This window comes from Peromyscus eremicus, chromosome 8a (genome assembly GCF_949786415.1).
Source record: "Peromyscus eremicus chromosome 8a, PerEre_H2_v1, whole genome shotgun sequence".
Classification (NCBI taxonomy): Eukaryota; Metazoa; Chordata; class Mammalia; order Rodentia; family Cricetidae; genus Peromyscus; species Peromyscus eremicus.
This window is the reverse complement of record NC_081423.1, coordinates 34,940,891-34,966,894: the sequence shown is the minus strand read 5'-3', so window position 1 is coordinate 34,966,894 and position 26,004 is coordinate 34,940,891. Positions and strand designations below refer to the sequence as shown.

Below are 26,004 nucleotides of genomic sequence, written 5' to 3'. Positions count from 1 at the left end.
TCACATGCAGAAGGCAGGGCTTTGTGCTATGGGAGCTGAGTGCCAGCGAGATAAAGACGGCCCCAAACAAGCTTTCGGCTTCCTCCTCTCAGGCAAGAACGCATGCCCAGTGCAGAGGAGCCACGGGATAGGAGCAGAACCCCACCTTAGAGCCGCTGCTTTCCCTGGGCAACGCAGGTCTCTAAGCTAGGCTGCTCCCTTTGGGAGCCCTGGGAGTGACTCTCAATGTGGACAGCCAGGTCATCTGTCACTAGTTGTGACAAGGAATCACTAAATTCCGAGAGTTGCTAGTGTGGGCTGAAGAGCCTGCAGGACAGGATAGGCCACAGACTGCAGTCGTGGTAGCAATGGCCGGTGGAATGACTGGTAAGGAAAATGGAGGATTTGGAACCCTGGAGTCAGGCACTGGACTCCAGCTGCTGTGTGCTAAGGGCAAGGGCTTCAGCACCACTCTGACATCTGAAGGAACCTCCGTGCCCATCAGCCACCCTCTCCTATGTGTGATAAACCCTCACATTTTCAGAGCACACTAGCCACATATGATACACCCAAATGAAACAGTTGCCCAACAAAGAGCCAAATGTTGGAGTTTGTTTTATTGCATGACGTTTGCATAAGAAAAAGTAGTCTTGAAAACGGTAAGGCATCATGCAATCACTGATAAGCGGATTTTAACTGTACATAAGATAGGCAGACAATCTAAAATTGAAAAACTATTTCCAAAAAGTACATAAAAGTTTCACATGATGAGCTTTTAAATATGGTTTATATTTGTAGTTTCACATCGTTAAAAAGTGCTTCAAATGTACTGCTGGGAAGCTGATCTTTATAAACGGTGATGGGGTTGATGTGGGGCTGTAAACTGTAAAAACTATCTGTATGGAATTAGAAAGCTAACATTGTGATATTCAAACTTGAATCAGTTTGCAATTCCCACTCAGGTAGATATATTAATAATCTAAAAAACACCTATTCTGAAACCAACAAAAGTCTATTGAATTCAAGTTATGCATGTTGGGGGATGATCTCAGAGGCCCGGATGTGAGTAGGCAGGGTGGCTGCTAATCAATGTACTGGGCCATCCAGCGGAAGCCTTCTCCATAGCCTTGCCTTTTCAGCACACTGCACATGAACACTTCCAGAGGCCTGGCGTTCAGCTCCTTCAGCGACACACTGCCCTGGAAGAGAAGAGAGCTGTTAGGTTGGGGTTTCACGGAATAAAAGTTCTTCTCGCAGCATATTGCAGATTCTCCTTCAGAACAAAGGACATCAATGATAAAGCCATGGTTGCTTAGAATCCAAGTCCCTTTACACATGAACTTCTTCTTACTCAGCTGTGACAGTGTGGCCAATGAGTGGGAAAGCCATGAGCTTGGGAGGTACATAGAAATAAACAGCCACCTGAGCATGGAGGCACGCCTGTTTTTCTAGCACTCAGGAACCTGAGGCTGGAGGATCTCAAGCTCCAGGCCAGCCCAGGCTACAAAGTAAGACCCTATCTCAAAAATCAAAAAAGAAAAAAAAAATCCAAATCTTCTTGGCTGACATTTAAGACAACATTCTGCAAGGTGGTGGCATATCCCTGTAATCCCAGCACTCAAGAAGATCTAAGTTCAAGGACAGCCTTGGCTACAGTGAGACCATTGCTTAAAACTGGTGGGGAACAGATCATTACGAAGAAGGCACAGAGGGCTAGGATGAGCGTAGAGTGCTGAATCCCGTCCTCTGCTGCAGTATTTCTTTGCCCTGAAAGAGCATGTGTGAACTGAGGAGGTTCTGTTTATAAACCATGAAGTTCACTCCATGGCTTATCTGGGAATACTTCTTTTCTTTCTTTCTCCTTTTGGTTTTGTTGAGACAGTGTCACTATGCAGCACCCAGGGTAGTCTTAAACTTGTCATCCTCCTGCCTCAGCTTCCCAAGTACTGGGATGTCAGACATGCAGCACCATGTCCTGTGGTTTTCTGGAACTTTTCAGTACTAACATGCCCCACCCCATGCCTCAACAAATCCACTATAAATAAAAATAGCTCTAGCTAGGCCATGGTGGCGCACGCCTTTGGTCCCAGCACTTGGGAGGCAGAGGCAGGAGGATATCTGTTAATTCGAGGGCAGCCTCGTCTACAGAGTGAGTTCCAGGACAGCCAGGACTGTTACACAGAGAAACCCTGTCTAGAAAAAAAAAAAAAAAGAAATAAAGAAAGGAAGGAGCTCTGGTGGAGTGATTGGTTAGTGTGGCTATTTATATTAACAAAAGAATAGTGTGTCCTGGCTGGAGCTGGAGAGACAGCCCAGTGCTTAATAGCAATTGCTGCTGCTCTTCTAGAGGACTTAGGTTGGATTCTTGGCACCCAAGTGGCAGCTCACAACAGTCTGTAACTCCAGTTCCAGGGGATGCCCTCTTGTGGCCTCCTAGTACACCAGGCATGTATGTAGTACAGAGACAGACATGCAGGCAACACACACAGTAAGTCAAAATGGTAAAAAGGAGGAGGAGGGGCTGGAGAGATGACTCAGTGGTTAAGAGCACTGACTGCCCTTCCAGAGAACCTGGGTTCAATTCCCAGCACCCACATGGCAGCTCATACCTGTCTGTAACTCAGTTCCAGGGAATCTGACACCCTCTCACCAGTGCACATAAAATTAAATAAATTATTTTAAAAAATAAAAAAGAGGGGTTGAGGATTTAGCTCAGTGGCCCTGGGTTCGATCCTCAGCTCCAAAAAATAAAAATAAAAATAAATAAAAAAAAGAAAGGGTATTGGAGAGATGCACAGTGGTTAAGAGCATGTGTTCTTGCACAGGAACTGGGTTCAATTCACAAATCAAATTCCAGGTTAGCTAGGGTTATTCTACAGAGAAACCCTGTCTTGAAAAACAAAACAAACAAACAAACAAAAATTACTATAAATCATTATAAAATGTAGGTTCAGAACCAGAACCTAAAATAAGCTAAGAATCTGGCTTAATGGTAGAATATAGGTAGGGTTCTAGGTTAATTTCTGGTAACAACACACTGGAAGTACTTAAAAGAACAAATAAAAAATCCAGGCGTGGTAGCACACACCTTTAATCTCAGCACACAGGAAGCAGAGGCAGCAGCCTGGTCTACAGAAGTGAGTTCCCAGCCAGTCAGGACTTTAAAATGGGAGCTGAGGGCTCATATGTATATAGTCCATCTGGTCTACATAGTGAGTTCCAAGACAGCTAGAGCTACATGGTGACATCCTGTCTCAAAAATAAATAAAGGAATATATGATAAAATTTAAAAAAGGTGTTTACCTTTCCTGTTGTCTGCCCATATAAGCCGAACATCTCTCGTAACCTCTCTTCACTGATGGCTTCGGGTCTGTCGATCTTATTTCCAAGAATTAGTATAGGCACATTGGCAATGGTTTCGTCTGTCATTAGTGACTGAAACAAAGCAAATCACAGGAAAGACAAGTTGATTTCAAGCTTATCTGAGAAGAGCCCAAACGGCCAAGGGCTCACTCTTCACTATATCATGACACCCTGGCCTGCTTAATCACACTTTCCTCACGTTTGAAAGTGAGCATTAAGAAACCCTGGGCTAGATTCTCCTATCTCCCTTTAGCTCTCTCTGGAGATGCACACGATGCAGATCACTAAGGGAGCGTGGACACCTGGGAGGTGGGGCAATCTGGTTTCCCTTCTGGTTCTGCGGCTAGGTTCCTACCTTGGGCAATTAGCTTGAGAGGGATCAGCAGCAACTACTTAGGGCTGACCTGAGTGCTGAGTGAAGCAACAGAGAGCCTGTAGAGGACCAAACACAAGGAAGAGTCAGCAACTAACTGACCCTGTTCCAGGACCACAGAACCTTTCTGATAAAGGAATGGCTGGGGCTAGCCTTCTGTCAGATCATGGACCTCCTTACTCTGTGGTCTCAGATTTAGTTCTGCCTTGCTGGAAACTGCTGAGCCTCTTTACCAAGTATCTGACCTAGAGGGTGCAGAGGGTGTGAACATGCCGGACAATTGGCTGACAGTTGTTGAAGGAATGGACTTCTGAGATGACACGACTCTGGATAACTGGCTTCAGGAATGAGCAGGCATGCACACACATGCAGGGCACACTCTGGAGAGGATGAACTCAGTCTTCAGAAGGGCGTTAGCACTTCTTCACTAAGAAGAGCTACTGCAGTTTACTCCCTCTTTGTTCTAAACAGAGTCATCCCCAGTGAAAACCAGGGCTGAGCCCACGAGAACTAGGAGTTTGCTCAGACCCTGCAGGAAAGCTCCTGCGACAGCTCAGTCGCACCTGTTCCTTCAGGCTGCCCAGAGGGAGTTAGTTCACTGTGTTTAGTTTGAATTGTTCAACTTACATCAAGTTCTTCTTTTGATTCTAACAGCCTTTCATGGTCTGCACAATCCACAAGAAATACGATGCCATTGATAGCAGGAAGGTAGTTTTTCCATACTCTTCGGGCTAACAAAAACAATCAGGAGTTAGGATTTATGTGTTGGTCAAGCCTATCCGACAGCTGATGGAGACGCCAGCCAGGTTTCCAGAGTTCGGAGGCGTGCCTTTGGCTGCTTCACTGTACAACCAACTGCCTGTTTTGTCAAAGATTTTGGTACCAAATATTTTCCAGAACACCAAAACAGGATCCAAAGCTACAGAGAAACCTTGTCTCAAAAAAACAAGAAGAAAAAAAAAAAGAAAGAAAAGAAACAGAAGCAGGAGGGGAAGAGATGGCTCAGTGCTTCAGAGTGTTTCCTGTTCTCCCAGACGACCCCAGTTTGGTTCCCCAAACCCATCAGGTAGCTCACAAGCACTACTAGCAACTCCAGTTATGGGGACCCCACACCTTCTGCTTCCACAGGCACCTGCACACACATGGTGTACCTTCAGACACAGCAACTCTCATTAAGTTCACTAGAGAACCACTGTGAACTCCCATCAACCAAATGTAAGCAGTAAAAACCACATACGTGTGTGTGCACTATTAATATTTGACATTTCTAGTTTTTTAGGTTTTAGCTAATGATAAATATGAAGCCAACGACAAAAGGACTTTAGTACCAGGTATAGACTTGGCTAAGTTACAAACTGTTGTATTCAAAACAGAAAAAAAGTTAACTAATGAAAAATTCCAAAATAGTGCCACCATCCAGGGCCAGAATGTTCAAAGTATAACCTTGTAAGGATATTTCATAGTCAACTATAAGAACATTTTTATGGGGGCTAGAGAGATTGCTCAGTGGGTAAGAGGGATGCTCTTCCAGAGGACCAAGGTTCAATTCCCAGCACCCACAAGGTGGTTCATAACCATCTGTAACTCCAATTCCAGGGAATCTGATGCCCTCTTTGGACCCCTAAGGGCACCAGGCATGCATGTGGTGCACAAACATGCATGCAAGACACTCAAAATAAGTAAATCTAAAGAAGAGCTTTTCTTTTGGTATTTGAAAAATATTTCTCCACTGTCTTCATGTTTACCTTGTTTCTGATGATAAGTGTGCTGTTTATCTTCTTCCATTTATTATTTGGGTTACTCATCTTTTCTCCTCTAGGATTATATTGCTTTTGAATGTCTCATTATAAAAACTGCTGGTTAAGCCGGGCGGTGGTGGCGCACGCCTTTAATCCCAGCACTCGGGAGGCAGAGCCAGGCGGATCTCTGTGAGTTCGAGGCCAGCCTGGTCTACAGAGTGAGTTCCAGGAAAGGCGCAAAGCTACACAGAGAAACCCTGTCTCGAAAAACCAAAAAAAACAAAAAAACAAAACAAAACTGCTAGTTAAGTTGCTGACTTCAGTTCCATGTAAGGAGCGGGGAATCATTAAATAACTCTAGCTTGGGATTAGGATAGAATTCCCAATAGTTTCTAAGATGGCCCTGAACATACTTTGCCATTCTACACTATGCCTTATGCAAAGCAGCACTCTTGACCCTGACGACTGTCAATCAAAGCATGAAGGCTGGAGAGAGGGCTCGGTGGTTAAGAGCACTTGTTACTCTTGCAGAGGACCTGGGTTTGATTCCCAGCACCCACAAGGTGGTTCATAACCATCTGTAACTCCAGTTCCCGGGAATCTGACCTAGGCACCAGGCACACATGTAGTACACAGACATATAGGCAGGTAAAATACTCATACACATAAAAATAAATAAATCTTATAAAGAGTTTGAAAAATGCTGAAGATTCTCTGTCTCACAGTATAAAATATTTCTATTTAGGATTCTAGATTTCTATCTAGGATTTAACTCTTTATGTAAAAATAAGCAAGTACAGTCATCTCACTAGTATTCAAATCTGCCTTCACCTTTAGTAAGTAGTAACATTATATACATATCAAAGAATTTTTACAAATAAATTTCTTTATAATTTATTATTAAAAAATTAATTAACTATGGGCTGGAGAGATGGCTCAGAGGTTAAGAGCACTGACTGCTCTTCCAGAGGTCCTGAGTTCAATTCCCAGCAACCACATGATGGCTCACAACCATCTGTAATGAGATCTGGTGCTCTCTTCTGGCCTGCAGTCATACATGCTATATACATAATAAATAAATAAATCTTAAAAAAATAAATTAATTAAAAAAATTAATTAACTAAAGTATAGGAAACCATGAGGATAATTTTTCCCATTAAAGGTTTTCAAAAGGAAAAACCAATTTTTATTTATTTATTTATATTTATTTATCTATTTAGGTGTTTTGGTTTTTCAAGACAGAGTTTCTCTGTGAATACCTGGCTATCCTGGAACTTGCTCTGTAGCCCAGGCTGGCCTCGAACTCACAGAGATATACCTGGCTCTGCCTCCCGAGTGCTGGGATTAAAGGCGTGCGGCACCACCGCCCGGCTCTTACTGTTTTTATTTTATGTGTATGAGTGTATTGTCTGCATGTATGTATGTGTACTGCGTGTGCCTGGTTCCTGTGAAGGCCAGAAGAGGGCACCAGATCCCTGGAACTGGAGTTAAGGGCCGTTGTCAGCAGCCTTGTGGGTGCCAGGAACCAAACCTCGGTCCTCTACAAGAACAGCCGTGAGAAGGCCACTTTTAGAGTGCCCACGAGAAACCATTCTCTTCTCTGACTTGAGCTTTATAGTCCATCTGGAAGACACTATAGAAATGAAATTTCAGGCAAACTCCATTTGATTCTAAGTTTTATTTTATTTATTATTATTATTATTATTATTATTATTATTATTATTTATGATGTGTCTGTGAGTACAAGTATGTGTGCAAGAGCAAGCTTGTGGAGTTTAGAGAATAACCTCTGGAGTCTGTTCTCTCCTCTCACTGTGGATTCTGGGAATTGAATTCAGGTTTTCAGACTTGCAAGGGAAGCACTGTTACCCACTGGCCATCTCCCCAGCTCTGTATTCTAATTCTCTAATCTTCATACCCCAGAGGTTAACAAATGTGTGTCTCAAATGTGCTTTCACTAGCCACAGCCACTGAAAAGCTTTTTCAAATATATGTTGCATCATTTTTTAAAAACTATTTTACTATTATTATTATTTTTTTTTTTTTTTTTTTTTTTTTTTTTTAAAGATTTATTTATTTATTATGTATACAGTGTTCTGTCTGCACATATCCCTGCAGGCCAGAAGAGGGTGCCAGATCTCATTACAGATGGTTGTGAGCCACCATGTGGTTGCTGGGAATTGAACTCAGGACCTTTGGAAGAACAAACAGTGCTCTTAACCTCTGAGCCATCTCTCCAGCCCTACTATTATTATTTTTATGGTGCTGAGAAGGAAGTGCATGGGAGGTGGTAAGCTCTACCACAGAGCATCAGCACTATAGAGCTGGCACCCCAGCCCTAACCCGAGGCTTCCAGAAGAGCACTAGCTCTAACAGCAGGCTTGGGGGGCCTCTAGGTCTGGAGCATTCACTAGCTGTGCTATACCATGTGCCCCACATGCTAAGAGCGATTGGGATACAAAAAAACGGACAGGGCCGGGCGGTGGTGGCGCACGCCTTTAATCCCAGCACTCGGGAGGCAGAGCCAGGTGGATCTCTGTGAGTTCGAGGCCAGCCTGGTCTACAGAGTGAGTTCCAGGACAGGCACCAAAACTACACACAGAAACCCTGTCTTGAAAAACAAAAACCAAAAACCAAAAAACCACCGGACAGGATGTTAGTCCACAGAAGTTCATCTTAGGGTTCAGGTCCTGCACAAATGTACACAGAGGCATTAAGTCCCACATATGTACAGCTGGAGCACTCCTCGCTAGGGTGGCTTCTCCAGGGAGGGAGTCACATCTCACAGATGGGGATTTGTGAGTAAGAGCAGAGGGGAGAACAAGAGGCCAGCTCTAGTGGGAGACACGGGAAGAGAGAAAGGACCACAGAGAACGCTGGGACAATGACAAGTCTGTGTTATAAGAAACCCGTTAGTTGCTGCGGGCTTTGGGGGCTGTATCATAGGCTCATAATAGGATTTGGACAACAGGTAAAGGGAGCCTGATGCAAAGAGAAAATAGAAGCTGAATTTGCTTCATACCTCATCAGCACAAGCAGTTCAGACAGTTCAGACTCCAGTGAGTCAGAACGATCATGAAAACCCTCCTGGCTCTTAAGGCACACACATCTGCTGATGACCCTTGACCTTACTCTGCCTTACTTGAAGAGCATGCAGTTCCAAGCTCTGGACCATAGCTGCCATATTTACTAAGTTAAGATAAAACAGAGACTAAGAGAAATAGAATCTTACCTTGGATGTGCCCACCCAGATCAAAAGTCGTAAAAGTCATGCCAGCAATAGTGAGCTCTTCTGAAGCTGAACAAAAACAAGATATTTTTACAATACAATCAGGAATCTGCCAGACACAGGGGCCATGACTGTAATCCCACACTAGGGAGGTAGAGGTAGGAAGAACACAAGTTTAAGGCTATCCTTGGCTACAGAGCAAGTTCAGAGCTAGCCTGGACTATAAAGACATGTTTATTATCTTTCATTTATCTCCTCATTGAGTACAGGTTTTCCTTTAAATCCTTGGTCACAGGATCTCTTTACATTTAAAATAAGAAAGAAAAAAGGGCCAGCGAGATGGCTCAACAGGTAAAGGTGCTTGCCACTGAGCCCAGTGACCTAAATTTGATCCCCAGAACCCCCAGGGCGGGATGAGCGAACTGACCCCACAACTGTCTGTTGGCCTCCACTGGCAGCATGGCACACCCTGCTCCCGACTAAGTAAGTGTAATAAAAGAAACAGAGAAGAGCCTTTCAAACTTAATGTCTTCAGTTGGGTCGCATGTAACCTAGCTGGCCTTGAACTTGCTATGGAGCAGATTACCTGCATGATCCACCATGCTTAATTCATGCAGATTATGCACAGCTTCACGCAGGCTAGGCAGATTCTACCAACTGAGCCCCATCCGCAGCCCACCGAGCTGTCTCTCCCTGTGTGGTAATCCTACCATTTCGTCACTTCTGGGTCCATTTCTTCGGACAGATTTTTCTCCTGGTTATGGGTCACACTTACTTACTTTGTGCATGTCTTACTAATTCTACATTATAAAATTGTAATACATGCTAAATTTTACTGTATTCTTGAACTTCACTCTAGTGGAATTGTTCTTTCTCCAGATGTGGTCCATTGGGTTCTACTCCACGACTGCACAGATAGGTATTGTCCATGCTAACTTCTGGAGTAATTTCCTCCAGTGCTGTGCCTGGCAAGTTCTGCCCTCCCAGTTCTGGTCTCTGTCTCCTCAACTGACTGGGTTATTTGGGCTTCCTCTTACACCTGGGTCTGAAAACTGGAATACAAAGAGTTCATTTTCCTTAGGAACTTCAGTCCTGCCCCGGCTATTGCCCAGGGCTTGAAAACAGCCGTGTACACATACTTCTGTCTAGTTTCCTAGTTTGTAGCGGGAAAGACTTCCAGACTCTGTTATCTTCCTTCATGGCCTAAGGAGAAGTCTTCCATAATCACAATGAAAATTTCAGCACCAGAGCATTTATTTTGTTAAGCATTTATTTTGTGAGCTGGCTGGGATAGCACACACACACCTCTAGCAATTGGGAAGGTAGGGAAGTTGAAGGATAGTGAGTTTGAAGTTAGCCTGGGCTACAAAGCAAGACACTATCTCAAAAACTAAAGGGAGGGAATTATACATAGTGTTTCAGGTAAATTAAATATTTAACTGGGTCTGTATTTACAGTTACTACCAAAAGAAAAGGGCAATGCTTGAATATGGCTGGCTACCCACTGGCACGGTTACACCCCTGTGCATACTCTACTCTAGAAAAGAAATGCCTATTTAATTAACTATAGTACAGGAAGGAGACTGTCAACATCTCAGACTGTCCCCTCTCCCTTCCCTGTCAGCCTCCACCTAGACCTCAAGTCTATCACCATGGATTATTCTGGCTAATTCTCAAATTCCATGTGATGGTGTCACACAGCAGGGAACGTCTTGTGACCAGCTTCTCTCATGGAGTCTTATTTCTCCTGGCTGGTCTGGAACTCTGTGTAGACCAAGCTCCAGTTTGTGACTTCCAGCCTCTGCCTCTCAAGCACTGGAACCACAGGTGGCACACCCAGCTTTTATTCCTCTTTCTTGGAGAATATATCCTGCTGCTTTCTTTCTCTTTTCTGTACAAGGCTTTTGGTGAATACATATTCTCACTTTTCCAGATAAACACCTAGTAGCAGAACTGCCAGATCAGAGGACACAGGGCTGTTACTTTTTCCATGGATGCTTTAAATGGGAAAATACAAGTTGGGATGAATGTGAGATGCAAGAAAAGCTGAGAGATCTCCTGCTCTGTGCCCTGCAGTTTCCTGTGTCTAGACCCAGGTGTGGCATACAGTAGGTGCTCAAGAACTATTCCTGGGGTAAGTGAGAGATCACCTGCTCTGTGCCCTGCAGTTTCCTGTGTCTAGACCCAGGTGTGGCATACAGTAGGTGCTCAAGAACTATTCTTGGGGTAAGTGAGAGATCACCTGCTTTGTGCCCTGCAGTTTCCTGTGTCTAGACCCAGGTGTGGCATACAGTAGGTGCTCAAGAACTATTCCTGGGGTACGTGAAGGGAACAGCACCAGCAGGCAAAAGAGAAGAAAAAATAGTCAGCTATTTGTTCTAACTCTGCACACACATCCTTGTCTTTAAGAATTAAGCCCTTTCAAAATGTCATTTATTTTTATTTTATGTATGTATGAGTGCAGGTATGTGTGTGCCACAGGTACATGTGCAGACCAGAAGGCAACTCTTTTCATTGTTATTTTTTGTGACAAGGTCTCACTATGGACCCTGGTTGACCTAGAATTTACTATGATGTCCAAGCTGACCTCGAACTCACAGATCCACCTGCCTCTTCTTCCGAGTGCTGAGGTTAAAGGTGTGCGCCATCACACACATCCTTCAATTAACTTGTTTTTAAACTGTATCTGCCTGGTTTATAATCTTCTCACTGTGACAGTTACAGATATAATTAGCCCACTGTTTCTTTCTGCTGCTGGCTCTGTAGGGTCTTATTCTATAACCTAGCCTGGGCCAATGGTGTAGTCAAGTACTTCTAGATCTTAATTTGTGCTCTGGGAACCAGGTCAGTTACTATTTACCCAGCTATTTCAGGAACAGGTTGAATAATCTCATACTTTATCCATCAAAAATCCCAAATCAAAAAAGCTTTTGGGCAGGGCCTGCGACTCGGCCTTACTCACACGGAAGCGAACACTTACTGGGGTGCAGTGTTGGGACGTGCTGGCCAAGCCTGTCATCTTTCAGCATGTGCAGCAACGTTGTTTTCCCCGCATTATCCAACCCAAGGAATACCAGTTTACCGGTTTTTTTATACAATCCTGCAAAATAAGAGTTCCGATCAGTCAGAGTGACATCAATCATAGATCATGAAAATGACTTTATATTTGACATGAAAGTTACTGTTATTGTTAAGACACCTGAATGCAATTCTCGAGAAGTCTAGAACTCTTGGGTGTGCGATGTCCTTCTCCTAAGTGCCTCTCTCTGTCTGTGCTTCAATTAATATTAAAACCCTAATAAACTGCAACTTCACCATACCTGCAATCCCAACAGTTGGAAAATAAAGGCAAGAGAATCTGAATTCAAGGCAATTCTTAGCTATATAGCAAGCTTGAGGTCAGACTGGACTACATGAGACCCTGTCTCAAAAAAAAAAAAAAAAAAACCAGGCCAAGTTTGGTAGCACATGATTGCCTTTAATCCCAGCACTTAGGAGGCAGAGGAAGGTGTATCATGCCTAGTTTACATAGTTCCAGGGCAGCCAGGGCTATGTAGAGAGACTGTTTTAAAAAACAAACGGCCGAGTCAGGCATGGTGGTGCACACCTTTAATCCCAGGACTTGGGAGGCAGAGGCAGATGGATCTCTGTGAGTTCAAGGCCAGTCTGGTCTACAAAGAGAGTTTCAGGACAACCAGGAATGTTACACAGAGAAACTCTGTCTTAAAAAACCAAAAGGAAAAAAAAAAAAAAAAGGCCAGGCAGTGGTGTTGCATGCCTTTAGTCCCAACATTTGGGAGGCAGAGGCAGGCAGGTCTCTGTGAGTTTGAGGCCAGTCTGGTCTACAAAGTGAGTTCCAGGACAACCAGGGCTACACAGAGAGACTCTGTCTGGAAAAAACCAACTAACCAACCAAACCAAACAAACAGTAATCAACTCTAACTCTGCCTCAGCATAAATAAATAAATACATTGAGCATAAGTAAGCTTGGCTTCCTAAGCGTATCTTCAGGCTTTCTGTTCTTGTTTCTGTTTGTGGGTGGCAGTGACCCTCAGGTCAGTCCAGGCAAGTGCTTCCTGTCACTGAGCTGTACCCTCCTCCTTTTACTTTTTAGTGTGACATAGGAGCTTACCAAATTGCCCAACTTGGCTCTGAATTCATTCTGTTGCTCAGGCTAACTTTTAATTTTTGATTCTCCTGCCTCAGTCTCCTGAGTAGCTGGGGTCAGACGTCTGTACCACCAAATAAGGCCTAGCTCTTATTTTCAGGTTTTATTATTTTATGCCTGTATGTAGTGTCTGAAGAGGCCACAAGAGGGGTCCCCTGAGACTAGAATTATGGACACTTACATGAGCTGCCATGCGGGTGCTGGGAATTGAGCCCAGGTCCTCTGGAAGGGCAGCCAGCCAGTACTCTTAACTGCTGAGCCATCTCCTCCACCCCTCATTTTCAGTTTTAAAAGAGCAATTTAAAAATCTACACATTATCCAAGCATGGCCAAACTTATCTGTAATTCCCACATTCACTGGTGAAGTGGAGGCAGGGGGATCATGCTAGTTCCAGGCCAGCTGGGCTACATAGCTATCTCTGTAATTTTTTTCCTTTCTTTTCCTTTCCTTTTTCCATTTTCCTTTCCTTTTTCCTTTTTTCTTTCCTTTTTCCATTTTCCTTTCCTTTTTTCTTTTTTCTTTCCTTTTTCCTTTTCCTTTCCTCTTTCCTTTCCTTTCCTTTTTCCCCTTTCCTTTCCTTTTTCCTCTTTTTTGTTTTTTGAGATAGTGTTTCTCTATGTAAGAGTCCTGGCTGTCCTGGAACTCACTTTGTAGACCAGGCTAGCCTTAAACTCAGAGATTGGCCTGCCTCTGCCTCCTGTGTGCTGTGGCAGCCAGCACTTAGTCCACTGAGCTCTCTAGGTGTTTTGCTGCATGTATGTTTGTATACCGTGTGTACAGCTGGTGCTGGAGGAGGGCAGGAGAGGAAGTTATATCCTGTGGAACTGGTTATAGATGGTTGTTGGCTACCATGTTGGTGCTGGGAATTGACTTAGGTCCTCTGGAAGAACAATCAGGGCTTTGTTTGTTTGTTTGTTTGTTTGTTTGTTTATTTGTTTGAGACAGGGTCTCACCGTGTAGCTCTTGTGGCCTGGAACTCACTGAGACCCACCTGCCTTTGCCTCCGAGTGCTGGGATTAAAGGTGTGCGCCATCACTGCCAGCACAGCTAAACTGTTTCTCCAGCCAGTCCTATCCTACCCCCACCAGCAGTTTTGTGTTTTTAATTAATTAACTAATTAATTAATTAATTTTTGGTTTTTTTAGAGGCAGGGTTTCTCTGTATAGCTTTCGCTATTCTGGAACTTGCTCTGTAGACCCGGCTGGCCATGACCTCATAGAGATCCACCTGCCTCTGCCTCCCCAGTGCTTGGATTAAAGGCGTGCACCACCGCTCTCAGCCTCTATTTTTATTTTTGTGGGTGCTGGGATCGAGCTCAGGTCCTCCTGCTTAAACAAGCACTTTACTGACTGAGCCGTCTCCCCCGCCCCAGACACAGACGTTTATAATGAGCCGCATACTCGACAGGACTAGGGATGTATCAACTGATACAGCAACAGCCTAACATGCAAGAGGCCTTGGGTCAGAGTCGCTACCAAAAGAAACCAAAGGCAAAAGTAACACATTGGATTCCATTCACAGTAGAGGCAATGAGATAAAGAATTAAAAGATGCAGATAAACTCACCAAGAAGCAATATATATTTCTGTTAGAACTATTACTGACAATAATTATAAGAGGTAGAAGCCAGACATGGTGACACATACCTTTAATTTCAGCACTAGGGGCTTGGGGCAGAGGCTGGCAAATCTCCTTGAGTTCCAGGCCAGCCAAAGGTTCATAGTAAGACCCTGTCTCTAAATAAATAAATAAAATTCTAGGAGTAGGCTCATTAGAGCCAAGGCTGGGGATACAGCTCAGTGCTAGAACACATGCCCAACATGTGTGAGGTTCAATCTCCAGTACATTAAAAAAAAAAAAAATAGCCATTTTATAGATAAGAAACTTGGGGTAAAGCAGAAAATAAATTATCCAAGAGTACATAATTTTTTTTAAATTCCAGCTCATTCTGAAGAGCAGGCTGGCCTGGAACCTGCTGTAATCCTCCAGTCTCAGCCTCCTGGGTGCTGGGACACAGGTGCGCTCTCCCACACCTGACCTAAGATTTCGTGGTTTCACGGGAGTGAGTCACTAAATGTATTTCATAATTTCAAAGCTCGCTTTCTTAAGCGCAGGCTTACATAAAGGAGCTCTCTCCAAACAAGTGCATTCACATAAACAGGGTCAAACAGGGTAGCTACAAAGAGCAAAGCGGAGTTACCTAGGAACTGCAGCACACTGCTGAACCCACTGTAAATCCAGTCAAATATGAAGGACATGTCCAGATCTTACCGGTCTGAAAAACAAGGTTTAGATTTAGCAGTCAGCATCGCCAACGTACACAACATACTGACAGATGTTAAACAAGCCTGAGTGACCCGCCAACATCACACAAGTGTTAGGAACTGTAATACAGAGCTGGGGGAGGCTCAGGACAGATGGGCACTGCCACCAGGCCTGATACCCTCACTTCAGTTCCTGGGACCCTCACGGCAGGGAGAGAATCAACCCCACAAGTTGCCCTCTGACCTCTACACACACATTGTGGTGCACATGAACTTGTGCATGTGTGCACACACATAAACACCAACAGGCTGTTATCCAGGCTGACATCTGTGCTGATGCATAAATCTCAAAATGCCATTAAACTATCGGGCCTCTAGAGACCATTCTTTGTCCATGGAAGGCACAAAAACGAATTATAACAACCAGGACTAGGGAAAAAATAAAAGCCAGGTATAGTGGCCAACAACTCTAATCTCAGCACTCAGGACCGAGGCAGGAGGATCACTGCAAGTTTGAGGCTAGACTGGTCTATATAGCTGTTCTAGGCCAGCCACAGGTATATGGTGAGACCTTGTCTCTTTTTTTTTTTAAGGAAATAAATTAGGTAGCAGTATAAACTGCCATAAAACCTTTCCAAAACTAAGTGAGAGCCAAGCATGGTGGCATATACTTGTAATGCTAGCCATTGGGAAGCTGAGGCAGGAGGATGGTGAACTCAAGGCCAGCTTAGTCTATCAGGTGAACTGTAAGACTCCGTCTCAAAAAAAGAAAAATTGGGGGGCTGGAGAGATGACTTAGTGGTTAAGAGCACTTCCTGCTCTTCCGAGACCCTGAGTTCAATTCCCAGCACTCATGTCTGGTGGCTCACAACTGCCTGTGACTCTAGCCAACTCCAGGATTTCCAAAGCTCTCTTCTGCCTCTGAGGGCACTGGCACACTTGTTATACACACATACACACACACACTAAAATCCTTAAAAAATTTAAAAGACAAATTTTGGAAACTATCTGTGTTCTGTGTATATCAAATATTCGTTGTGAGAGTTGGGGGTTGGGGAGAAAAAAACAGAAGAGAAAGAAGACGATGACAAGTTTCCATGCCTGACATCTGAGGAGGGAAGAAGCAGGAGGGTCAGGAGTCTAAGGACATCCTTGGCTGCATAGCCAGTTCAAGGCCAGCCTCGGCTACACTGAACTATTTCAACAACAACAATAGTAGTAATAATTAGTAAGACCAAATGTGGTGGCACAAGCCTTTAATTCCAGCATTCTATACAGACAGTGGCAGGCAGATCTCTGAGTCTGAGGCCAGCGTGGTCTATTTTCTGAGTTTTATAATAATAATAATTGGTAAGAGTTTCCAAGCTGGACTTGGTGGTTCAAGTCTTTAATTCCAGTTACTGAGGAGGTTGAGAAAGGATGATCACCAAGTTCATGTTTTGCCTGGGCTACACCATAGGCTCAAGACCAAGAGTTTGGCATCCTTAGTGAGATGATGCCTCAGAAATACATAAATAAAAAGCCTGGGGTCAGATGTGACGGCACTTAGATTGTGGAGGCAGGAGGAAACAGTTCAAGGCCAGACTCAGCTAGATAGCCTGGGCTTTCGGAGACCATCTCAAAAGAACAAAAACAAATAAACAAGCCCACCCCATTCTCTCATGCACCTCCCCACCCCTGCATAGAGTAGAAATAGAAAAGCTCAGTGTATGGGCTGGTGAGAGGCTTGACGGGTAAAGACACTTGCTGCCAAGCCTGATGGAAACCACCCTGCACACTGTCCTCTGACCTCCACAAGGACACCATGCTATGTGTGTGTGCTCCTCCCCAATACATAAAATGTATTTAAAAAAAAAAGGCTTAGTGTGGCGAGCTTGTCTAACATGTCAGGCCCTAGGTTCAGTCCCCACTAACACACAAAGAGTGAGAGAGAATCCGCTGTGAAGTAGAACCTCTCTTTCTCTCTGTTTTTTTTTTTTTTTTTTTTTTTGGTTTTTCGAGACAGGGTTTCTCTGTAGAGAAAGCACAAAGCCTTTCCTAGAACTCACTTGGTAGTCCAGGCTGGCCTCGAACTCACAGAGATCCACCTGGCTCTGCCTCCCGAGTGCTGGGATTAAAGGCGTGCGCCACCACCGCCCGGCTCTCTCTCTGGTTTTTGAGACAGGGTCTCATGTAGCTTAGGATGGCTTCTGTGTAGCCAAGGAGGGCCTTAAATTTCCAGTCGTCCAGTTTCCAGCTCCTGAGTGCTAACAGCACTGCATGTACCTCCACACCTAGCTCCTCTTCTCATGGCTATCGGTTCTAGGTGATAAACTTGTGTTTTATCTTTCTGAATTTTTCAACATTTAATTATTACCACACGTTAAACAAATCTTTTAAGTCACAGTAGAAAACAGTACAATTCAGTGTTTACTTAAGATAGCCTGGCAAACTAATGGGGTAACAGGAAAAACAAGTCAGAAAGTTTCTTGAAAGAAGATCATAGACACAGAAATGTACTTTCACAAGTCAACAAAGTTCACTTTCTAGATGTGAACAAATAACTCTGGCCTGAAACTCAGGCCAAGTCCAACCCCTGGGAAGACTATGGTATCTTTGTCATTCTTTAGACATGTCCTGCCTGCTTTTATCAACTCTGCAGTAGGCTGTCAAACTTGACAGGAATGACTCCAGAGGGTAAGCAGCTAAGTGACCCTGTACCCACACCCCTTAGAGTGGGAAAAGAGAGCAAAGCCACCTGCAGCTTGTATGAGTCCGGCACGTTTTCCCGAGATACTCTAAGTCCTGCCAATGGACTCTCCCTTTTCTTCTCATCCTTTCCTAAACTAGTTGGAGATGGGTGGCCGGTGGGTGTCAAATCAGGGTCTTAAGAGTGCTGGGCAAGCTCTCACCCACTGAGCTTCATCCCTAACCCTTTAATTTCTTTAATTTGGGTCTCACTAAATTCCTCAAGCTGGCAAACAACTCACAATCCTCCTGCCTCAGCCTCCTGAATATTAGGAATTTTTGAGATATACCTCCACACCTAACTCAAATTCTGTTTTTATAGTCCACGAATCCCAGTTTGAGATCAAATATTCAACAACTATGAGTGTGCCAGTAACACAAGAATGAGAAATATGAGCAGATGCTTACACATGAATTCTAGCACTTGGCTGGGATGGGGCAGGATTTTGAGTTCAAGGACAATCTGGGCTGCACATCCAGTTCCAGGCCAGCCCGGACTACATAGTGAGACCCTGCTCAAAAATTTCCCTTCCCCCAAGTTACATCTCCTGCTACCATTATGGTCTGGGCGACACAGAAACTGAAATGTGTAGTAGGGGCTGAAGGTGTGGGCAATGGTATGCCCAGGCTCTGGGTTCAGTCTCCAAAAGAGAATTTAGAAACACACTGGAACTTAGAGAGTGTGTGAAAAGTTTCTTTCCAAAGCAACAGAGTATTTTGTTGTTTTAATTCATAGTTTCTGAGTTTACACTAGGTCCAAGGACCTGTGCCAAACACTGCTAAGAATACAAAGAAGGATGATTCATGCGGCTCTTCCCCTCAGGAAGGCTGTGGAGTGATAAACTAGCCATACAAATCAATTTAACCCAAACTGCTGGAACTCTATAGCACACAGCAGGCTGTGGTGGCTTCCCTGTAATCCCAGCACTAAAGCTGGAGAGGGGCTGGGGAGATGGGTCAGCAGTTAAGAGCACTGTTGCTCTTGCAGAGGACCTGGGGTCAGTTCCCAACACTCACAGGGCAGCTCACAACACCCAGACAGTTCTAGGGCATGACACCTTATTCTGATCTCTGAGGGCACCAGGCACATATGTGATACACATACATACATGCAGGCAAAACACTCATACACCTAAGATGTAAGAGTGTGCTTACTAGTCTTCCAGAAGACCCAAGTTTGGTTTATAGTGCCCCTACATCAGGTGGCTCACAACCTCATGTAACTCCAGCTCTAGGGCATCTGACGCCCTCTTCTGGACTCCAAGGGCAACTGCACCTATGTTCATGAATCAATCTCAATCAATCTCAATCTCTCTCTCTCTCTCTCTCTCTCTCTCTCTCTCTCTCTCTCTCTCTCTCACACACACACACACACACACACACACACACACACACACACACATCTTAAAACGGGGTGATAGCACATGCCTTTAATCCCAGCACTCAGAAGGCAGAGGCAGGCAGATCTCTGAGTTCCAGGTCAGCCTGGGCTACACAGAGAAACCCTATCTCGAAACAAAACAACAACAAAACTCTGGGTCTGGTGTAGTAACCCTAGGACTTGGGAGGTGGAGCAGGATGAGAATGATCAGGAAGTCAAGATCACCTGCAATTCCATAGCAAGTTTTCAGAAACAAGATGAGATCCATCAATGGATGCTAACTAGTAAGTCAGATACTAGAGAGGCGTCATACTTCTTGTTCCCCACCTACAATAAAGACAAAGAGCTGTGCTTAGTCACTCATTCAGTTTTGTTTATTTTGGCTGCAAGTGGGATGGGTGTTGAGACACAGGGTCTTGTTACATGTTCTAGGCTAGCCCCAAACTTTCAAATCCTGTTTCTGCCTCCTGAATGAATGTTGGGATCATAAGCACAGGCCACCTCAACTCTCTACAGTCATTCAAGGAAAAAAACAAAAAACAAAAACAAAAAAACAGGCCGGGCGGCGGCGGCGGTGGTAGTGGTGGTGGTGGTGGTGGTGGTGGTGGTGGTGGCGGCGGCGGCGGCGGCGGCGGCGGCGGCGGCGGCGGCGCACACCTTTAATCCCAGCACTGGGAGGCAGAGCCAGGCGGATCTCTGGGAGTTTGAGGCCAGCCTGGTCTACAGAGTGAGTTCCAGGACAGGCTCCAAAGCTACACAGAGAAACCCTGTCTCGAAAAAACAAAAAAAGGAAAGCAAACAAAACAGCTACCATTCATTGAATCTCTAGGAATATTATGGTCTAGCTCAGTGGTTCTCAACCTTCCTAATGCTGTGACCCTTTAATGCAGTTCCTCATGCTGTGGTGACCCCAACCACAAGATTTTTTCATTGTTACTTCATAACTGTAATTTTGTTACTGTTATGAATTGTTATTAAACCTTTTTGGAGACAGAGGTTTGCCAAAGGGGTCTTTACCCACAGGTTGAGAACCACTGGTCTAGAGGTTAAGACCAGGAACTCTGAAGCCAGAACCTGCCCACTTCCTGTCTACCTTAGGCAACTGGCTGTACCTTCCTCACCTGTAAAATGAGGTACCAGCAGCTACCTGAGCTGGTGCTGTGAGGATGAAGTGAGTTAGTGGACCAAATGCAGCCTGGGACAAAGCCCTCAGTCACGCCCCTGGGGGTCTCATTTCTTCTACGGCACAGCCTACAGTAGTCGGCCATGATCTGTTTATGTATCTCTAGCTCACTATTAAATACCCCAAATCCTTCAGATATACCGGTGTTCCCATTTTATAGGAGAGACTGGCTGTGTTGACTAAAAACTTCAACTATCAGTGATTAGTGCAGCTAAGCTTCAAATCTGTACCTTTCTGATGTCCACACCCATACCTTACCCTCTTCTCACACTAAGGTGGCTCTAAAGCTTTATATCAAGTCTGGGTATGGTGGTGCACACCTGTCGTCCCAATACTGGGGTGGGGGGGCATGGCAGGAGGAATTTGAATTCGAGGCCAGCCTGGGCTACTTACCCAGTCCTAGGCCATCATCTGGTACATAAAGATACCCTGTCTCAAAAAAAACCACAAAACAAACAAACAAACAAAACAACAACAACAAAAAAGAGCTAGGTCGGGGTACAAGCCTGTATTCCTAGTCACTTGAGAGGCTGAGGCAGAGGATCAAGTTCAGGGTCCGACTGAGCTACTAGGTGTGTAGTTTAAGACCAGCTTGGGAAATTTAGCGGGACCAGTCTCAAAACAGCAGAAGGAGAGCTCTGGATATAGCTTAGTGGTAGAGAGCTTCACTAGCATTTAGGAGGGTCCTAAGTATAGTTCCCAGTAAAAGTAAATAAATAAAAAAATAAATACCATGTTTAAATCATTCCCCTTTATCCCTGCAATGCTCAGGATCAAACCCACAGCCTTTGACAGGCTAGGCAAGCACTCCCCCACGGAGCCATATCAGGGTTTTGTTGTTTGTTTCAGATGTTTGACTCCTCCCTCTCCTCACCTCTCACATTCAGTTGAACCACAGTCCTAGCCACAGCTTACCATATAGACTCTGGTCCCCACAGAAGCCTCCTGGTTAAGAAATTTGTGTTGCTTAGCACAGTGATAGATGCCTGTAGTCTCCAAATAAAAAGTCACATCTTAAAACTACAAACTCTCATTTCAAAATCTGTCCCCACCCACTACACGCTGCCTCCAGAGTAGCTCTGCCAAATTGCCATCTTGGAAGTGACTTGCTGCACAGCCAGGGTGACCACTGGGGACAGTCAGCTTTCACCTGTCACTTCAGTATAACAATTTAGGTGACAAATTATCTGTCCATTCTATACACCCTACATGATGAAGAGTTCCACAAGTTTTTATATTTTTGGTTGTGAGCCTAGCCTTTAACGGCTGAGCCATCTCTCCAGCCCGAGTTCCACAAGTTTTTGACTCTGATACCCACCAAAATGCTATGAATAAGTCATGCTTGACATGATCTTTTAGGGACAAACGGTGGGGGGGGCGGGGGGGCGGGGACAGGATACGTCGACTATGGAATGCAGGAAGACCAGGAGAGTCAGAAGAGTCAGCAGCAAAAGTGGAAGAAGTTAGTGACTTCAAATGCAGCTGCAGGAAGCCATAGCTGCCTTCAGTTACAGAGACAAATTTAACTGCCTGAGAGGCCTTCGGTAGAGCTGTTGAAGGAGGACCCACGGCCAGGCTTAAAGCAGAGGAGATCCTATTTCTGATTCATAAGCTATGACTTTGAATGAGTTACAAGTTTCTTCTGAAATATCTGCTGGCATGCAGTAAAGATCAGATGCACAAAAAAGCCGGGAAGAAGGCTCAACAGGTAAAAGAGGCAGCCATACAAGCCTCACAATTCAAGTGTGATCCCCCAAACCCATGTCAAAAGCTAGATGCGGTGGCACACATTTGTAATCACAGTACTCCTGTGGCAAGATGGGAGACAGAGACAGGAAAATTACTAGAAGTCTGGGGGCAGGGGGCAGCTAGCCTGGAGTGGAGTACAGAGCACAGCTGTAGAAACAAGAGAGACCCTGTTCAACAAGGTGGATAGTGAGACCTGACTCTCCAAATGTATTCTCTGACATCCATGCAAACCATGCCTGTCTGCGCGCGCGCGCGCGCGCGCGCGCGCGCGCACACACACACACACACACACACACACACACACACACATGCATGCACACACCACACAAAATGTACAAAGTTAAGCTGGCTGCTATCATTATTAAGACATGAGTGAAAAACAGAGGCTAACAATGAGGAGATCCTCTTCCTCTTTCCAAAAGTTCTAACTGTGGGCTAGAGTGGGCTCAATGGTTAAGAGCATGTACTGCTCTTGCAGGGGACCTAGGTTCAATTCCCAGCACCTACCTGGTGGCTTACAGTCATCTGTAACCCCAGTCCCAGGGGACCTGACACCCTCTTCTTACATCTATAGGCATATGGTGCACATAACATAAATGCAGGCAAACACATAAAATAATAAATCTAAAAGTTAAAAAGTAAAATAGATTTTGTTTTAAGTTTGAAATGGATGTGGTAGTACACATCTATAATCCCAGCACTGAGGAGTCTGAGGCAGGAGGTCCCAGGCCAGCCTGAGCTAGACCTCAGAAGTCTAAATATATAAATAAACTTAAAGTGGAATGAAAGAAATAAGATTTTCTTCTCCAGGAAGGGTGAGGCTTGGGTATAATGATAACTGAAAGGAAAAAACCTCTGGAAGATCTGGGCGTGGTGTTGCACACTTTTAGTCCCAGCATTAGGGAAGCAGAGGCAGTGGATCTCTGTGTTCAAGGCCAACCTGGTCTACAGAGTGAGTCCAGGACAGAAAGCTACATAATAGAGAAAAAGAGGGGAGAAATTAACCATGAGAAGGCGCACAGGCTGACATGGAGCTTAACTGAGAGCGCCCTCCTCTGTGGGTAGAAGGGAGACCCAGGAAATCTGTGGAGCTGGCAGGACTCTGACTCCAGACATGAGGAGGGAAGGGCCTGGTGGCCTAAGCTGTAATCCCAGAATTGAGGAAGCGGAGTCAGAAGACTGACTTTAGGCCAGCCTGGGCTACATGAATAGTGAAACCCTGTCTCAAAACAGTGGCAGAGGAGAGTTGAGGAAATTCTGGGACACACAACAGGTACTGCAGTGGTAGGTCAGGCTAATGATTGCTCAAAAGGGTGGGGACGTAGCTCCATGGTAGCACACTTGCCAAGAACGTGGAAGGACCACGATTGGAGCCCTAACACTGAGTTTATGTATTTATTAATTTTGTTTAGACCAGGCTGGCCTTGAACTCATAATCCACCTGCTTCTGCCTCCAGAGAGCTGGGATCAAAGGCCTGCGCCCCCACACCCAGCCAGCACTCAGTTTAAGGAAAAAAAAAAAAAAAACTGTTGGAGATCTAACAAACACTCACAGCACTGCCAATCAGCGCTGATTTTTTTTTTTTTTTTTTTTTTTTACCCTCAACACCCCCACCTTACACTCCAGCCTCAGCGATGTTGGGCTTTAAAAATTCAAACTTCCAGGATGAAAAGGGACAACGGGAGAGGGGTCCTGGGCCTGACCCCGATGCTAAGGGGAGAAAAGAAGACCACGAGGAACGGCACTTGGAGGGCACCATGGGCAGCACCGGGGTGAGCCGCCCCTCAGTCCAGGCTGAGTAGACAACAGGATAAGGGCAAGAGAAGAGAGGGGAGTGGTGACCAAAGGCAGGCTTCCACAGAACAGAACCAAGGCAGTAGAGGGAGTCTGGGGACCGAAGATAAGTGTGGCATAGCAAAGGGAGGGGGTGAAGTGGACCAGGGTGTGTGGTAACGGGGAAGAGCGAAGTTCAAAGAAGTTCAGGTCTGGGTGGTGGCAGCTCCAAGGTCCGACACCAGCATGGAAAGATAAAGAGACATTGGGGTGAAGGTACAGGAAGCCAGGCTAGAAGGTGCACTGTCCACAGTGACAGCTTGTAGAGTCACCTAAAAGAGTAGAGGGCACTGATACCCAGGGAGTGAACCAAGAGCAAAGTCTTCAAAGCTGGGATAGCACAGGACGTGGTGGAGGGTGGAACAGGGTAAGCCTGGAAGGGGAAGGATTTGTCTGCATGAGGGTGGTGCCAACCTGGTACTATAAAATTTATCCTCAGATTAGCTAATTACACAGAAAAACTCTACTTGAGAAAATAGAGACAACATTCCTATAAAACCACAGCTTATAAAACCCTCTAAACAAGCCAGGAATTACTAAAACAGAATTAGCTATTTGTTTTTGTTTTTTCAAATAGAAGTAAAAATAAAAACACCCAACTAAGAATAAAGTCACTTAGCTGCAAACAGATACCTGAGCCCCGAGAACGGGTTACACAACCCAGGGACACATCGTAGGGACATGTGAAGAGCAAAGGTCGCTGACAAGGAAGCACAGCACGTCAGCAGGTTTATTTATTACATGAAACACCAAACAGGAAAGAGCTCTGCAGATTAAAAGGCAATCTACTCAGGTAACATGAAAATCAGCGCAATGACCGGAACTCAGGTTACAAATCACTGCTTAAAACTCTGTCCCATTAAACGTCTACAGCTAACTCTGTGAAATGTCTACCACAGGCAGAGCTGGAGAGCAAGCAGATTAGTACTGTCAGGAGGGGGAGGGGAGCCAGGGCGACTGCTAATGGGGGCTGGGTTCTTTCAGAGGTGAGGAAAAATGTTCTGGAATTAGTGGTGAAGGTTGTGTAAGACTGTGACTATATTGAGAACACTCTGGACACTGCTAAAGTTAATATTACTGTATGTCAAGTCTAGTTCAACAAAGCTGTTACTCACAATAAAAGCAAATTTAAAAACTTCATATGAACATTTTATGTTTATGACTCATTTATGAGGAAACACAATCCTTATGCTTGAGTTTTTGTTTTCTTTTTCCTTAGAACAAGTTACCATGTAGCTCAGGCTGGCTCCTCCTTCATCTCCCAAGTGCTGGGGTTATAAGCATCCATGCCCAATTTAATATTATTAACTTTTTTTTTTTTTTTTGGTTTTTCGAGACAGGGTTTCTCTGTGTAGCTTTGCGCCTGTCCTGGAACTCACTTGGTAGCCCAGGCTGGCCTCGAACTCACAGAGATCCGCCTGGCTCTGCCTCCCGAGTGCTGGGATTAAAGGCGTGCGCCACCACCGCCCGGCAACTTTTAATATAAAAAAGATTGATAGCATTCTCAATTTAAAATCTATTGACTTTTTTTTTTAAGATTTATTTATTTATTATGTATACAGTGTTCTGTCTGTATGTATCCCTGTAGGCCAGAAGAGGCACCAGATCTCATTACAGATGGTTGTGAGCCACCATGTGGTTGCTGGGAATTGAACTCAGGACCTCTGGAAGAGCAGCCAGTGCTCTTAACCTCTGAGCCATCTCTCCAGACCAAAATCTATTGACTTATTAGTGTGTGTGTGTGTATGTGTATATACATGTGGGGGGGGGAGGGACAGGGGTTGTGTACCATGGCACCTATGTGGAGGTCAGGGTCAACTTTAGGGGCTCTGGGGCTTGAACTCAGGTTGCTAGACTTGTGCAGCAAGCACTTTTACCTGAGGAGCCAACTCGCCAGCCCCATTTTCACATTACATATGAATACACTGTCACTGACTGCCGTCAGAAAAAGTACTAGGATAGTGTCCTGTAAACACAAGTACAGAAATTTCACTACAAACCAACCAGTGTGGCAC

General features: G+C 44.9%; 1 protein-coding gene across 1 annotated transcript in view; it reads right to left on the bottom strand.

Annotated features, from left to right (window-relative positions):
* Positions 1-577: 577 nt before the first annotated feature.
* Positions 578-26,004, bottom strand: part of Sar1b (secretion associated Ras related GTPase 1B) — a 29,303-nt gene continuing 3,876 nt past the window's right edge. Inside the window, exons 2-7 of the mRNA XM_059270496.1 lie at positions 15,052-15,126; positions 11,664-11,783; positions 8,687-8,752; positions 4,343-4,446; positions 3,283-3,414; positions 578-1,178 (exon numbers count right to left, since the gene is read on the bottom strand). Of these exons, the coding sequence (XP_059126479.1) occupies positions 1,062-1,178; positions 3,283-3,414; positions 4,343-4,446; positions 8,687-8,752; positions 11,664-11,783; positions 15,052-15,109 (597 nt within the window). The 5' untranslated portion in view covers positions 15,110-15,126 and the 3' untranslated portion in view covers positions 578-1,061. The remainder of the gene's footprint in view (positions 1,179-3,282; positions 3,415-4,342; positions 4,447-8,686; positions 8,753-11,663; positions 11,784-15,051; positions 15,127-26,004) is intronic.